The sequence below is a fragment of the Anticarsia gemmatalis genome, chromosome 7 (assembly GCF_050436995.1).
Source record: "Anticarsia gemmatalis isolate Benzon Research Colony breed Stoneville strain chromosome 7, ilAntGemm2 primary, whole genome shotgun sequence".
NCBI lineage: Eukaryota > Metazoa > Arthropoda > Insecta > Lepidoptera > Erebidae > Anticarsia > Anticarsia gemmatalis.
Genome location: NC_134751.1, coordinates 2305857 through 2323799, shown reverse-complemented (window position 1 = coordinate 2323799; position 17943 = coordinate 2305857). Strand labels below are relative to the sequence as shown.

Here is a 17943-nt window from a genome sequence, read left to right as displayed (position 1 = left end):
TTCAAAGACGTAGGTACTCTACTATGCGTTATATAGTATTTTATAGCGTAAGTTGTTGTTGTTAATATTATTTGCGAAGGTTTTTAATTTTACATATAACACTTAGGCGCTGTCTCCACGGGCGAGAGAATCGCGACGAGTCCGCCCTTATATATTACGTTTGGCGCAGTGGTTTAAGCGGTCACCTCGCCGCAACAACCGTAGCGCCGCGTGTGGTGGGTTCGAATCCCACCCGGGACAAATCTTTGTGTGATGAGCACGAGTATTTGTTCTGAGCCTGATTGTCAATTGATCTATATATCTAAGTATGTATTTAGAAGTATATGTATATGTATGTTTATCAGTTATTTGGTTACCATAATACAAGCTCTGCTTAGTTTGGAATCAAATGACCGTGTGTGAGTTGTCCAATAATATTTATTTATTTATTTATTTATATCGTCGGACAATCTCCACGAACGAGCGATAATTCCGCCGCGTATCGTCGCGAGTCGTAACGGAATCGCAGAGATTCCGCGGCGACTCTTAACGGTATCCCCGCGTTTCCATGTTTAAAAAGCCGCATTTGACAGCGCGCCCGTTGCTTGTCGCGGCGGGCTAGCGACGATGTTGTGACGTTTCACGCGCTCGTTGCCGCTTGTCGCATCGCGGCGATAATATCGCCGTGTGGAGACGGTTCCATAGAGAGTGTGTAGAAATACGTGGCACGACGATAATATCGCCGCGATTCTCTCGCTCGTGGAGACAGCGCCTTAAAAGGTCGCCCGTAACTTTATACCATGTATATTATTTTTTGTATTTGTCTCAAATTCCTTTCAATTATTTTTCAATAACCTTTTTCTTCTATTCTATGTTACTTTGCATGTAAACAGTTTCTTATTACTTTGAATACACATCAGCTAAGAAATACATTTACGTGCTTAGATATTATACGAAGACGTATTTACTGTAATGGGCCCATAAAAAGTTATCATATGAATACAATATTCAGCCTGAAATTACAGTCGTGTCTGTATCATAAAATTTCCGTACCTAGGTCGTTCACCTTAGGTACTAAAAAGCTGTCTAAGAAAAAGACGAACGACTGAAAAATACGTTAACCCATTTATAAAGACTTGCCTATTTTTATTACTGGAGGATTGTAAACGGCAAGTCTACTAACCAAATCAATTGTTAAAATAGGTACGTGAATTGTTAAGATATATGTAAAAGTTAGCCCTAATATCACCATCTTTGAGTCTAGTTCATCATTCTTACTGGGTCAAATCTTGTAATTTTTTGATACACAATTATAGAGGTATATTATTTGCTGTCACTTAATGTCCGATAAATGATTCAACCCTTATCCTATAAGCTGATGAACTTTTTCTTAACGTCTGTTCGTTCTGAAAACGTACTTCATAAACAATAGCGTGATTCTACAGTCATCACGAGTATTGAAAATTTCAATATTAAAATGTACCGCAAAAATAGTTTATACAACGCCCGCTAGGTGCGCCGATCAGGTTTTCGTACATTTTCCGATAACTAGCCGGCTCTCGATAGTCGATAATGGTAGAGAATCGCGCTACAGAATGTATGTAATTGTCGCACATATAACATTTCGGATTGAAGCCTAAAGCTCAAAAGCAGCAATCATTCCTACAATTTCAGTGAATTTCAAATATCAGTTTATACGCATCCTCAATATTTCCACTTAGTACCGGTTCCAGGAATCATTGCCGGAACATAATGTTATCTCAAACACCCGTTTAGAATCAACGTATTAGTTACAACTTAAACAATACGAGTATTGACTTGTCTGTACAGTGTCCGTTGTTTGAATATCTAGCTCTAATAACGATCGTTAATACGAGTAATAACTCCGTTATTCTAGATAGAACTTAATGGATATTTGTTTTGGTCCGAGTTCAATGAAACGAAAAAGAAAATTTTATGCTACTTATGTTATGATTTGAAATACTATTTTTATGTAATCTCGTGCTTTAAAAAATAAACCCGTTTCGCCATTAACCAGGATAGCCCTTATGACACGGCGGCATGTCGCCATTAACTGGGCACGTTACCAAACTTTGGGTTACTATTAGGATATATTCTAATGTAAATTTAAAAAAAACTAATAGCACTTTGTCCGACCCGAGAATTGAACCCGACATCGACAGTCGGAGTCCGTTGACCTCATGATCGACAGTCGGAGTCGACCGAGCCACAGACGCAGTCATGTCATCATAATGGTAAAGAAATTATGTATAATAATGTTTCAGCAATTTTTAAATAAAATCGTCAATCCTTACCAATATATGCACGCAGTGTGTAGCAATAACACCAACTAGTACTGTTCCTATACAACCCGGTATAAGTCCTGTGTTCTTGAAGGCCGCTGGCATTGCAAGCAACCCTGACCCTAATGATGACTTGAGTAAATGGAAGAAGGCGCCTAAAGTCCTGTGAACCAAAACATGTACAATTAGTTTTAGTTTATTCAAGAAGATAATATTATAAGTACGAAAATTATGATTTTTATTAACCAGTGATGTATCATAGTTAAAAATTATGTTTCGAAGATGTCGAATGTACTAATTGCAAGCCAGAACAACTAGCAGGCACTACTTTTAAACTTGCGCGCTACATGTTTAATATATAGGTATAATAGGATACGGGAATCAGGCGCAGATTGCAACCACGACCACGGCGAGTGCATCATGCGCCGAAACGTTAATTCCCGTATTCTAATATATTTATATTAAACAAGCAGGTAGTCCTTTTGCAAAATCTTAGGACAAACGATACTCGACAATACCGACAGTAGAGAATTGCGTTACAGTACAATTTATTAAGAGTCTGTGAATTTGTTGATCGTGCTTGTATTTATCAAAGTTTTCAATAATTATTTAAAGATAAATTCATTGTCTTATATGCAATAAACATAAGGTTTCGTCTTATAAATAATACTATGAGTCACATTTCGCTATTTTTGATGCATGAGTCAAGAATCAAATGTAGAAATGTTTTCCTGCATGTTAATTCACCAGGTAAGGTGAATTAATCTGCGTGGTTATTTAACCAGTTTAATTTCAAGAAACGCTAAGTGATATCATCGCTTACTCATAGTATGACTGTACAGCCTGGATCAACTTAACAAGTTTACCTTATAAACGCATTCTATAAGTTCAACGTCCTCAACAGGCATAGTAAATATTTTTTTATATATCTATACTAATATTATAAAGCTGTTTGTTTGTTTGAACGTCTTATAGTGTTAGATAGCCCAGTCATCGACGAAGGCTATAGGCTATATATTATATCATCACGGTACGATCAATAGGAGCGGAGTACCAGTAAAAAACAAAAACGGGGAAAATTTTGACCTATTCTCTCATATTATGTGACGAAAGCGAAGTTGCGCGAGTCAGCTAGTTACATAATATAACACTTGTTCTACCCAGAGGCAGGGGTGCAAGGGTACAGTGGGTGCAGGGGCTTTGCAATCCATACTAATATCCATACTAATATTATAAATGCGAAAGTAACTCTGTCTGTCTGTCTGTCTGTCTGCTACTCAGTCACGCCTAAACTACTGAACCAATTTGCATGAAATTTGGTATGGAGATATTTTGATACCCGAGAAAGGACATAGGCTACTTTTTACCCCGGAAAAATGACGCATTTCCCGGGAAAATTCAGGTGGCGAACGAAGTCGCGAATAATCAATATTAAAATGACATTAAATTAACAAAATTCCGTTGTCATGGCAACTGTTTTAATGGCGAATATGCCTTAGCGCGACTTCGTTATATTAAGATACATAAATAATTCTAAGAATATTTTTCGTGAAAAAAAGCATATTTTATATCATCACGCTACGACCAATAGGAGCAGAGTAACGGTAAAAAAGTGTTACAAAAACGTGGAAAATTCTGACCCATTCTCTCTTATGTGACGTAAGCGAAGTTGCGCGGGTCAGCTAGTGTTAGTAATATATTACAAATTAGAAAAAGTGTAAGCAATGGCGTGTGAAATTCAGGTTAAGTTTGTTACATGTTGCCTGTAATTTCAAGCGGCATAAACAATAATGAACGATTGCAGTAATTGCATTATTTTTAAATATTGATCAAGCATCGCATTATTAAAAAAGTTGTTATGACTGCGGTTTCTCGAATAGTCACGAGAATATTATTAAAATTTTCCTTCGAAAACTCATTTAAAACGTATTCATATTCGAGATAGTGGTAATGAACTCTCATACTCTTTTCAATGGACTATTTTTACCTCATAATTTCGTTTGAAAAGGAACCGTTTTATACATTGAAACTTTTGAGTGCAAATGCTGATAAGCGGCTTCAAATAAATTTTGTTTGTATTTTTGAATATTTTGGTGAATAAAATTTGCAGAGACATATTTTTACAGAGTTTGATTTACGTTTTATTTGAAAGGTGGAAAAAACTGGTGGTCAAACTTCTGCAGACTAGATTACCGTTGATAAATGGGTAGCCATTACAATTACTTTATTTTTAACTCCTAGGGAGTACGAAGTACTTTTTTTCTTGTTTTTAAGACTTCAAGTTAGATACATAAAATTCTTTTAGCTTTATCGGTAGAACTGAATAGCACTACCAACTACCAAAGACTCTGCTAAATTTTGAAACTCGGGGTAATAAGTTTTACAACTCATCAAAACCTTTGAAAGAAGGTGATCAAAATAATTAAAATTACTCAACAATCTATTAAATTTAAATCATTAGTGTCTCACGGCTGAACAAGGGTGTCCTCCCATATTGAGGGAGGCGTTAGGCCTTGAGTCCACCACGCTGGCTAATTGCGGGTTGGGGACTTTGCGTACTGTTGCGTACCCTTTGAGAACTGTTCTAAAGAACTCTTAGGCAGGCAAGTGAAAATTATTTCTAATACACACAGCTTCGAAAAGTCATTGGCATTTTGCCTCGGGTTTCTTATATAATTCCTTATTAAATAAAAGTATAGAATTACGAAGATTAAGTTTAATTACTTACGATGTAGGATGCGCCACATTTCTGTGTTCGAAGGGATCGTAGCCGTTGTCTTTCTCGTTTTCCTTGATAGTGAGCGTGATGGTAGACTGTGTGGTCGACGCCGGGACATTTTCCACGCTGCTCTTGACACTGCAAATAAGAATGAAGTTTTAATTTTCTTTATTAGTACAGGTTAATAATTTAAAATTTCTTATACGTAATATGTTTTGTTTGAGTCAAAAGTAAAATTCGGCTCGTGCTGAAGAAGTCTTTAAGTATCTAAGTAATTTTGTTTAAAACTTTAAGACAATTTTATTTTGCAAAAGTTGAAATTAAGCCATTTGATTTTAACCAGATACATTAATTATTAATTTAAATCATAGTAAAGTATGTTTCCTAAGAATAATCCTTAATAAAATCAAAATAAATCATATCAAACTAATCCACTTCTTAAAATAATCCCATAATACTTATATTAGCTTCGTACTGGAAGAAATCCACTTACAAACACTCTACGCGACGTTAACAAACTTAACAACAGTAGTTTGTACAGATTTACGGAATTAACTTACATACGTAGTTGCATACTTTGATGTGAAAGCATACGGAATTTTGGATGTAGTTATTAAATTACTCGAAAATTGAGTTAAACCTATGTATTGTGGAACAGAGAAATGTTTGTGTTCATCAAAATTATGGGACAGACAATCGGATTTAAAACCAAATTTTATTAAATTATTATTCTTTATGTTCTTATTTCTAACAGTAAAACATATTATTATTATATAGACCATGCAGCATATTAAGTTTCTTTGTGGAAAATTTAATTGTAGTAGACTATATCTGAATTTATGACGTAATACGACGGTCAATAATAGAAGTATCATTTAAATAGGTATCAAACACACGATCTCCGTATACAATGATAGCAGCAGCTATGCAGACTAGAAATCTAGAAAACTAGCTTGAAATTTCGTTTAAAAATGTTCCTCAACTTTTTTCTTATTTTCCAAAAGGGATCGCAATGAAATATTCTTCCAGCGCTACATATTGGAATATTTATCACACCTGCCCGAAGGTCTATGTATCAAAACGTGCTTGTCCCTTAAGGACCAAGAAACAGTTTACACAAGACAAATAAGAAACGGTCCTTTAACCTTTTGGGTGTTTCAGTCTTACAAGTTATTCATATTGAGTCTTGGGCTTTCGTGCTAGACTACTGCCCTTGACGTCACGGTAGTCCGCTTTCACACTAAGTCCACTTTCTACGAATTCTACTCCCTTTTGTTCTATTTTGTACAATAGACGTCATTTAATTCGACCAATATTTACATAAAAAACAGTAAAAAAAATGTGTCTGTACTTTGAAAATGTTTAGAAAATAGTAATTAAGGGGTGTTAAGAAAACAAAAATTCACAGTGAAATAAGCAAATTGTTCGTTCATTTTTATAGTTTTAGAAGTTTACCACAATCTTACGTTACCTATCAAAAATGTAAAAGCAGATTAGTGAGATCAAGCTGTTGTTTAGTTTTGTATTAAATAACATAGAAAGTGAAAAATCGGCCACACGTTCACTATTATTTCCGTGAGAGGGAAAAAATTCACAGTTTATTCATCACACAAAAAGGGAATGAAATAAGTTGATTAATTAAAGGTAAAACAGAAGGACCGAAATAAACCTTTGTCAACTATACACGTGTCACGTTTCAATTTGTACACGATTTTCAGGAAACAGCTTCATGGGACCAATTTCAATGTTCTCTCAATCACAACAAATTCAATTATATTAAGGATATTACGAAATCGAATGAAAGATACATTTAATTAACTAATATTTTCCTTGAATCTAACGACGATTGAACTATTTATAAGGAATATTTTAGGCTTTTTATTACTACTATACTTTAGACTTTTTACTTTGATACAGAAGAAACATGGAAACATTCAAACAACGTATCTCTAAGCAATTTTACAAATAAAATTTTCATTCATTCTCGTTGCCATAAAAACCTTTAGGATCAGTCTGAAGATGATTCAACATCTTGTTAATTAAAGAAAAAAGTACTGTCCTACTGCTAAACAACTGGGTTTTCTCTCGGAACAAGTTAGAGATCAAGCCTTGAGTGCGCTAAACCGGCCAAATGTAAGGGACTTTAAAAAGAAAATGGAATGAAGAAATCTTAAAACATCAGAAGAACTTTTGATGATATATTTTAAGTGAATATCAACAAGTGGTTTTGTAAAATTTCTAAGAGTAAGACTTAAGTAATGTATTTCAAAAGATAAATATATTAATACTTGGATAAAATTTAAAAACGTTTTCTTTGAATATTGCCAAGACAATTTATTTAGATAAATTCCTTTGACATTAAATAATTCGATTGTTAGACTAAATGCATTCGGAATTATACATAACTAGCTGACCCGCGCAACTTCGCTTGCTTTACATGGGTCCAAATTTTTCCTGTTTTTGTAACATTTTTTATTGCTACTCTGCTCCTATTGCTCGTAGCGTGATAATATATAGCCTATAGCCTTCCTCGATAAATGGACTATCTAACACTGAAAGAATTTTTCAAATCGGACCAGTAGTCCCTGGGATAAGATGCGTTTAAACAAACAAACTCTTCAGCTTTATAATATTAGTATAGATAGAAAAAAAGTAGAATAAAAAGGCAATTACTTTGAAACGTAATGTTCTGAAAGCCACGTTTAAAGCCTCTGCTCTTAAACTAGACATACTTTTCGGACTTATTTTTGTATATAATGTAAACATGAACATTCTGACTAATACCCTACAATTACATAGCTGTGTGAATCTTAATTTAATTTCACCTTAACTAACTCTCAACTAAATGTCTTAATTACCAAAACATTCTTGGTGAACTATCACATAACGCGTTCAAATTCATATAAATTAAACAACTCCCTCAAAATTCGGTTTGTTAGTCAATTACACTAAAATTACTGAAAGTGTTGTGATGAAATAGGTACATAATATGTAGATATTTGAAGCATATGGGATGCTTTCACGTCAAGAAACATTTTCACACCAGCGCGAGAGTACAAAAGTTAGTAAGAACTAGAATTAAAACCTAAAAACAACGAAATTATCTTATACGGCTACAGTGTATAGGTAAAGGATTTTTTATAGTGCGTGGCCGGGCTCCCATTTGTAGTTATAGCATATTAGTTCACAAATAAACGTCGTATATGTCATAAACTAATTAAAGACTTAATCTCTTTACACTTAACGAGACGGAGGCTTAATTGGATATAATCTCGTAATAATCTAAAGTCAATAGGCCTTTTAAATGAAATTACATTTGCTGAAGGTTTACTACTTTACAGCATTTATCTAAAGGACCAACTATCGCAGTTCGTTTATTTAGGTGCTATAAAAAGTACGTGTCGAGCGTTTTGATATTCTGCTTAGGTCTGACATTAATCTTTGAAAATGGTACTGAACATAAATGGAAAATTTACTAACAAAAGCTATGACGCTTGAATTTTCATTCAAAACAATGTGAAAAAAAAGACTCGAAATTACTCAGACGATAGGTAGTTTTAGTTCATTTTGAAACCTACCTTATGTATTACTATATTATAGTAATGGCACAAAGCAGATTTGTTTATTCCTGCTACTTTCACTTACTATTACTTCAATTTAAAACTGTATATGAGTGGAAAAGATAAAACCTGTGCAATTAATCAGAGTTTACAATATGTTTGTTGGTAAGGCCAAAAGATTGCTATGATATATTGCTACACAAAAAAGGAACTGTTTCATGTTAAAAACTCAAAAACGACAAGAGATTTTTTTTAACCCATTACTGTCCCACTGCAGGGCAAGGATCTACTCCCAAAAGATGGGGAAGGGTTAGGCCTAGAGTCTAATTATTATATTTTTTGATAAATGACCATAAATACTTCTAAACATAACTATTATCACTATATACTCAAAGCAATATTACAGATTAAATCAAAGGTTTACAATGCCACTTAATACTAGTTGTTACGTATACTTAATGCTCTCAGTACACGTGCTTATTTCAGCTATAAATACTACATCAATAAACTCACACGGGTTTGTTCATTGTTCGGTAACATCAATAGAGAAGCGTAAAATACGTTAGCACAATTTCATTGTCAACGAACGACGAAAGGGAATATATTCTTGAATATTGTATCTGGATATTGTGGATATAAAAAATACATATACTTGGCAAATAATGTGAAAGATTTTATTTAGCTGTACCGCGATTCTCGGCAGTTCGAATCATCGAGTATCGAGAGTTTGACATTTAAAATGTTCTGTCAAAATATTTCCTAAGACGTCCGCTAGAGGCGCTGATCAGATTTTCATACAAAATATTTCGATAGCTAGCTGGTTGTCGATACTCGACACAGTAGAGAATCGAGCTGCTGAATGTCACGTCTAAGTATAATTTCAAAACAATTATTTGGATGTCTATTGACTCAATTCCGTAAAAACTACTCGATTGATTTCGATAAACGGCAATCAAATTGTTTATACCTAGATTAACACATAGGATTATATTCCCTGGGGAAATATTTCCGTGCAGACGAGGTCGCACATTACTTTATTACAATTTGTTTATTTATTTAAGAACACGTTTCTTGTATTTTCTAAGGTTCTACAGAATAATAGATTTTTCTTCTTCATATTACAAGATTAAGAAGAACTACATAGTCATTAGAACCACGAACTACCACGTTTTGTAGACATGGAGGATTATATGAATGGAAACCCTTTTATAAATATTTAGAATTATAAACATACTAGTGGACCCGACAGACGTTGTCCTGTCTAATAAATTAAAACAGCGTTTTCCAGCGGACAAAATTGTGAATCTAAACCATTCTCAGACCCCCTTGAACACACAAAATATTTCATCAAAATCGGTCCAGTCGTTTAAAAAAAGTTCAGTGACATACACACTTACAGAAGAATTATATATATAAAGATTGTATAAAGTCTCCTCGATATATTCTTTTACTTTAATAGCATAATATAATTAATTTCTAATATCCTCATAACTTCAAAAGGTAAAGCCTTTTGTGTGAAATCTCAATTTCCTGCTAGTTAGCGTGTTAACGTACGACTATTATAAATGTCGTATTCAACAACACGAAGTAGTTAATATATACATTATTTTACAAAATTACTTTTAAAATAAAACTTAACTATAAATAACTTTTAACATTAAACCAAACTAAACTAGAAATAATTAACAAAAAATAAAATATTTACAATTATACAATATATTTACAATATAAAATATGGATACAAAAGGAGTGCGTCACGCGTAGAATTTCTCCTCACCATCGTCGACTGGTAACGTACCCAGAAGTAGTTAATCAAATTAAACTAGGTACAGCCGAAAATATAATCGTAATAACATTGTGAAGTTAGTCAGAAAAACCTGTATGTCGGCTCTCTCCCACTATCAGCTATCAACAATCGGCAAGCCAAAGGGAAATTTTGTATGAAAATCTGATCAGCGCCTCTAGCGCGCGCCATAGGAACTTATTATTGCGGAATATTTGTCAAATTCGGACTGTTGAGACTGATACGCTACTACGCTACTGGATACGGTTGGCAGGCAATATTCTTCCGCTACCAAGAACCGAGTAGCTATTGACAGATATTGTATTAACAATTGTTCAGTGTATTTTACAAAACCTTACTCTTCAATTATATTGACACATCAAAAGTTGTAGTACCAAGTGCGAAAATTAGCGTAAATCTGATATAACGGGCGTGACTGGGAAAGGCCTAAAGCCCTGCAGTGTATGATAAAAATTCAAAGAATTACTAACATACAGATAAACCACCATATTAAGTAATAGTCTTATCCAATACTTTTACGGTTAATAACACTACTTCAATATTTAGCGTTACTGAAACAGCATTTTTGTTTCGAGTTCGTTTCTAAATAGAGCTATTTAGTGGTAATAAAAGTTACGAAAACGAGGGATTCCCATTTGGTAAATGACCGCTGAAACGTCTTTTCTTGCTTATCTAAGAATGTTTTTGTACAGATGCGGATTATTGCAGGCGTTTTGAACGCGCCGTAGCGATGAACTGATAACCTGACAGTTTTATGGCTAGTTATGCAATAGATCCTGAGATTTGTCGCATATTTCAGACAAAATATTCACCATAGATTCTTCCGTTGTCTACTAATGTAATATTTTGTTATTTACACGTAATATGATTAGTATAGAATCCAGAATTTTCGTACACCTTGCCGATGCATGTATCCATTTCTGCCTATTCGTAGTTATGCCTATATGAAGGATTCATTTACCAACCTTGTTAATTGGCGATTAACTCGCACTTCGTAACGTGAATGTTAGATAATGCTACTCTGTTCCTTTTTGCATTAACATTTCATATAGATTATCTTTTACACCAGTTATACCACAGATTAGTCCAATCAAACAATTACAAAAAATCTGATAACATTATGCTGCTGTTACGGATTTTAAGGTTTTATTTAGGTAACTGAAGCCCAATATTTTTCTCCTAAAGTATTGTGATCTTTGCTAATCTCAAAAAACAGCGTCTAACAAACATTCAAGGTCTGAAATAGATTGAAATTGGTATATATTTTTCAAGCTGCCCCGAATCCTGATACCATCTAGGTGTTTCATTATTAAACGGCTAATAATATTCTAGGGTTGCTTTTCGATCAGTGGGTTTGGAAAGCCTTATTGGGAATTGATACGTAACCTAGATAACGTTAGATTAAATGGGTTAACTTAGTTAAGATTTTATTTTTTCTTCTATAAATAATCAATAAATTAAACTTTTGTGACAGAGAATAGTTTTCTTTTTAGATTCGTGGCGATCCTGGATTTATGCCTAATTCCGCCAATAACACAGTATCATAATAAAATATATCAAAATATATTTTAAAGTTAGTTAAATTAAGTCGTATTTTTCGACTGCTAAACAAGCATGTTGAAATCATCAATCCAAAGTTTTGTTGAAAAAATCAAGAGGACTGTTCAATAAAAAAAAATACTGTAAAACAATCCAAAATATCCTTTATTTCGAAAACTTCGTACAGAATATTTGAAATAGTCATATATGTATATTTTTTTAACGTTTCAACATCCATTTCTAGCGTTGGGAACGAAGTGCTCTCCACGTCGTTACCGCTGCCGCGCTGCTTGCACGTGCCGTGTGATTGATTTTCGCACTAACAATTATTTGATTGAGGAACGATTAAACTCTTTACGTATGTCTGTGAAGATTTCCTCAAAAGGCTGTTATTTTTTTATAAAAAAGTTTCCTTAAACATTACCAGACCCAAAGTAAAATTTTAGGAATCTTGTAATAAATTGTCTCTTCCAGAGCTCTATGTGATCATTTGCAATGAATACTAGCGTAAAAAACTAATGTAATTATCCCAAACGCATTTGTCATTAATTCTTATCGAAGGTATTAGTTTATTTTGACAAGCTAGTAGCTACAATTGTGTTCGTATATATAATTATTTATTTTACATAATTAATGATGTTATAATTACATTGCTATGTAGTGTGCAAAAATGTTGCACAAAACGACACGTGCGTGTCAGTTCGTATATTGTGTTTTAATGTAAATTAACTAAAAATTAGACAGAAAATATTTTCTATTTTACGGTAGCTTAAATATAAGTAATTGTTGTTTTTGTGTTCCTAGAAAACATTTTCTCGCAGAGAATGTCCTCAAAGCGCACTTAACCAGCGTTGTTAACTTGAACCAATCTCATTCAGGTAAAAGATTTGCCGAATAGTCGAAGTGATTAGGTTCGGTATTCCTTAACCAAAGCCTTATTTCTATCTCAAAATGTTAACAGGATTGATTTACTCATCGCGAAAGTGATAACTACCTTCTTTTACACATTATGGTGAATAGTATTTGTATTTTTTATGGAACGCGTTGACAAATAGATCCAATTTCTTTTACGATAGAAGTCCTTACGAGGAGTTATCAGAGCTACCTTGAAGCAAAACTCTAAAATAGTTTTGGAACATTTTCGGCAATTAAAACCAGTTTGTAAGTAGGCCACACGTTTAAATGTTTGTTTAGTAATTAACACGCAGAACTGTATAATTGCTAGCCTTATTAGCCGCTATTTTGTCTTTAAAATAAACACTTTCAAGGAAAATGTTTCTTTATAGTTAAGGTTTTTGGGTTAGTGGGGTTTGTTAGAGATATAAATTATAATATTATTGCACTGATTTAATATCTAAAATAGTCATTCAATGCTTTTACTAACAGTGTCTATGGTAAAATGATTTTAGGGGTTTGCTTCTAGTGCTGAATATTTGGCTACTTAATTGGACTACGTGGAGTCTTATTCGGAGTTCGTAGTAGTAGAAGAGTGTTTCTTAACATACTGTCTGTAGTAATGAGAATGAATTGGCTTTGATTATAAATATTAACGCCTTTTGCCCATAGGGATAAGAAAACTCAAAGAACGCCACTTGTATGAGACTTGAAAGTATAATATCTTCAGAAGAACACCCGAAAAGATATGCATTTCGTTATGACAATTTGATTTCCGTTGAGTAGTTTTCGCGCTTAGCAGTAACAGAGGTCTATTGTCACAAAGTTTATCGTTCTAATAGAAGTAGGAATTATCACAAGTGATTATGCATTCTCTCTATTATTTCTAAGACACATAATAACAACACGTGGCAAATAAACAACTTGAAGCAAGCACATTGCAGGTGTAAATGTAAATATCGTTTAAACTTACATCGTGTTGCAAAAGCTATCCCAGCTCGGAAACTGTACCAAGCACAATAGAAGGCAACCGCTCCGTACGCTCGTGCGAGCAATCGCGTAAATAATGGAACACATCCATAAACATAAATGAGAAGGTAATGCGTATCGATGGAACGACGACTGATTTTCTTTAACAGTTTCATTGTGGATATTTTATAAGTAGGTATACTGCTAATGTCAAAGCAATTTTGCCTAGTAATTAAGTAAATGTGTCCGTTTCAGCTTCTTATATGAAAATACTGATTCCAATGTTTCGGTTTTGAAAATAAGGACCCTTTAATTGGATGTATACCTTACAAAACTTCAGCTAAATCAGTTTAATAAAGCTTGACAGCAGCAGATCTAAATATGTTGAAATCAGTTGTAAAAATGCTAAACATCAGCCAGCTCAGTTGACAACAAGTGTACGCCAAATTGATAGGCACTACGCAATACATTACTTTATTGACGTTACGTGTAAATCACTATAATCTAAGAAAGAAAGCAATGTACAGCAAAAATGTGAACTGAGATACGTGATAGCCCCCTGACTTTTGCAGCTAAAGTTAATTCACAAGATATTTGCCCTTTGACTAAATCATTCTTCAAAGTTCTTAACTAGGTACTTAGTTGTAGTTTTGTTGTTAGTCTATTAGTACAATCGGATCACTTTACATTTATTGAGGTTGCACTTTTCACTTATGGATGGTATTTTCACGTTCGATGTTTGTTAAGGTGTTACAACATTATAACCTTAATATTAAAATTGTTTTTTTTTGCAGGCCTATTGTCAACTAAATGTCAAAGTGTTTCGAATTGTCCTATCATTGTTTTGTTACGGATTTTTAAGGGCTTGAGCCATTTTACTAAACACTATGCACCAGCTAGATTAACTAGTTTTAAAAACTATATCATTATGATGTCAGCATTTCAAGTCTACTCTACAAAGTTGTACGTCAAAACAAGCAAACTCATGCTCTATCATAATAACATTAGAGAAATGCCTGTGTAATTCTTCTCACGAAATGCTTACAAAGTAATATTTGTTCATCGTAGTGAAGTTGTGAAACTTTAGACCGTTAATAAACTACTTTGGATGCCTAATTAAGGCCTTTGTGAAGTCATTAAGAAGTTTTTGATTTAGTATGATTTTGTGACTATTTTATTTAGCCGTGACAAAAAATATTTTTCAAAGGTGAGTATTCAAATTTTTAATTGAACCTAACCTAACCTAACCTAACCTAACCTTATTATTTTTGTTAGTTAAATTGTGCTTACGATAACTTTTTATTTTATTCAAAAAAAGATATTTTTTCATAGTAGAATGATGTCCGATGAAATTGTAATCTACTTCTTTCTTTTTCAAACTCATTTCAAACATTTTATTTTGGTCATGTGAAGGCAATCTTAACTAGTTCAGCTTAAATAACATAACACACACTGCAGTCCCTATAGTTACTATAGGTTGTGTTATCTGGATTGCTTTTACCTCAGTTTTGATTGCACGTGTATAGAGAAGTGATCGTACCACCAAGTCCACCGTATTTGTATGCACCGCGTGTATCGGCTCCGATTTCGCTTGAGACGTAACTTTGTGAGACTAAACAACTATTTGCTTCGTGCCTGGTCGTATTTAAAGCGAGATTATGTAATTTTGAGTACCGGGTTCCTCTTGTACGAACTTAAAAATATAGTATTTAAAGAATAGCGAATGCGTAAGGTTGTAATTTTTCATTCTAGAAATTGACAGCTGCTGCTGCATGCTGTTGCGAATTGGCTCTAATTTAATACCGCTGTTGATTATCGAGTTTTGTACGAAAAAATGATATCGATTATCTACAAATTTTGTATTAAAATGTCATCAGCGCCCCTAGCGTATTCGGTGAGAATGAATTTCGAGAAATGTCAAACGCTCCTTAATTGACCGACTGCAGAAAATCGGTCTCTTAGTTTTGCACATACAAAAAAACTTCGTGCCTATTGATTTTTAATTTTGTAGTACAAACTATATTGTTTATAAAGTTATTTTGATAAAAAAATGTGCAATGACAGGCTGCTGACATGTGTTATAAAAACAGCGTACGTGGACTGAATGTTTTTAATACTTTAAACTTTTCACTTAAGCTACTTTTATTTAAACATGATATTTTTAGACCGTACTTAGCACTTTAGCACCAAGTCAAGAACTTTTTTGAAATCGCTATGTAGAATTTTTTGGCTAATTTGAAAAAGTTTTATAAACACTGAGACCTTTAAATCGACAAACATTACTGTTCTATATAGCGATTACTTTTTAATTTTCACGAACTATAAAATTTTAAGAAAATATTACAATGCTATATAACTGCTGACGCGCATTTATGAAAAAAATCACCCACCTTTTACAAGATATTTCATAACATATACATAAGTAGTAAACCGTCCAATTTTCTATTTCCCAGAAATACTTCTTCAACTATTACTACAATCACAATCAAAGACCCGAAACTTCTAACATAGTAGGAGGCACATAGTTTGAGGTCATTGTTTCAAATACTTTGGGAGACCACTGACCGAATTCCTAGAAAATATTTGGGTGCTCGCAATAATATCATAAAAGGCTAGAAATAGGCTTAACAAACAGGGTGAACACTTATTCATGAATGTAATGATGAATACGTATAGTACTGAAACTATTTGCGTATTTCAATGATAAGTCATTACATTTTTGTATTAGGTTACCGGTTCGCAAATAGTTTTGTAAAAAAGATCAATAAATTTATTTTTTATTCATTTAATTTTACTCTTTCGTAGACTAGTTAAACTGTTAAACCGAATAAAGAGTTAATAGGATTTTTTATTATACGAGTAACCTAATAAAGCAGGCAACCTACTGAAAAGTAGAATTCAATTTAATTTGAAAACCTTTCATTAAAATATAACCTTAATATTAAACGAAATATGCATGCCACCAAAAACATTCTGTATAAACCTCAAGTCTCGCAGCTCAGTCTTTCTGGCGTAAAAAGTGGTGCCCTATTTGTATTCTAAATTTTAAACTTCTAAGTCTGCTAGAAGTACCCTAGACTTTTGATGATCGGTGAGTCAGTGAGTCAGTGAGTCAGTGAGTCAGTGAGTCAGTGAGTCAGTGAGTCAGTGAGTCAGTGAGTCAGTAAGTCAGTGAGTCAGTGAGTCAGTGAATCAGTGAATCAGTGAATCAGTGAATCAGTAAATGACAAAATTTTAACAAGTTGTCATTCTTAAACTACTGGATCAAAATGACTGAAATTTTAAATATACCGTGTTTATACAATGACTAATTAGTTGCTGAAAATTCAGGCTTCTTGTTTAATCCACAACGACAGTATAGGGGAGTCGAAAATAGCCCGAATTGCTTCAAGAAAAGGATGTTACGGCCGTGCCGCTTTTTTTTGCTCGACTTGCGGGGGCACTGCCGTGCCCTCAGATAGTATTCGTTTCATGTTTGACAAGTTTTCCGTACTTTGTCATTCCTTTGTTGAAACTTCGTACATCAAAGCTAAACCTTTCACGATACCTTTAGCGTCCAACAGACTGTATTTCATATTCGAAGAAAACGTCGGAAATGTTTCCTAGAAAGGGATCTTTGTAACGGCATTTCCTAAAAATTATGTTCTCATTTACTACCTGCTTAAATTGGATGTTCGAACAGCTCTTTTTAGGTATGTCGTTTAAAGGACCTATATAATGAGGGGAGATTATTATTCCGTTCGTTCTTTTATAAATATTATCATTTGAACAAACATTGTGAAAGACCACTAACAATGGAAACAAAATACTATTTAAAATTCTGTACATTATTTTTTCTCTTTGATGACAGTGATTAAAATGTTACATGAAAGCGACAATGTATTAAAAAATTATCATCAATTTGATGTACACTAGTTGTCAACCGAAATATGCGATAGATAAATATTTATTCTGTGTGACGATCTATCATCTAACAAATCCGTGGCAGTTATGTCTGATTGCTTTTTAAATAAACTATAAAAATGGTATGACTAGGAATTGATTTATTTAAAGATTAACAGATCGGGCGTATTTGGAAGTTCAGTAGCGCAAATATTTACAATATGTAGTATCAACACTGTTTAACACGTAAAACGTTCTTTAAAATCAATTTTTACGTCAATCGCTTGAGGTCAT

At 33.5% G+C, this 17943-nt stretch overlaps 1 protein-coding gene across 1 annotated transcript in view; it reads right to left on the bottom strand.

Annotated features, from left to right (window-relative positions):
• LOC142974270 (proton-coupled amino acid transporter-like protein acs) overlaps positions 1-17943 on the bottom strand; it is a 73307-nt gene that overhangs the window by 45118 nt on the left and 10246 nt on the right. Inside the window, exons 2-3 of the mRNA XM_076116474.1 lie at positions 5011-5139; positions 2295-2445 (exon numbers count right to left, since the gene is read on the bottom strand). Of these exons, the coding sequence (XP_075972589.1) occupies positions 2295-2445; positions 5011-5139 (280 nt within the window). The remainder of the gene's footprint in view (positions 1-2294; positions 2446-5010; positions 5140-17943) is intronic.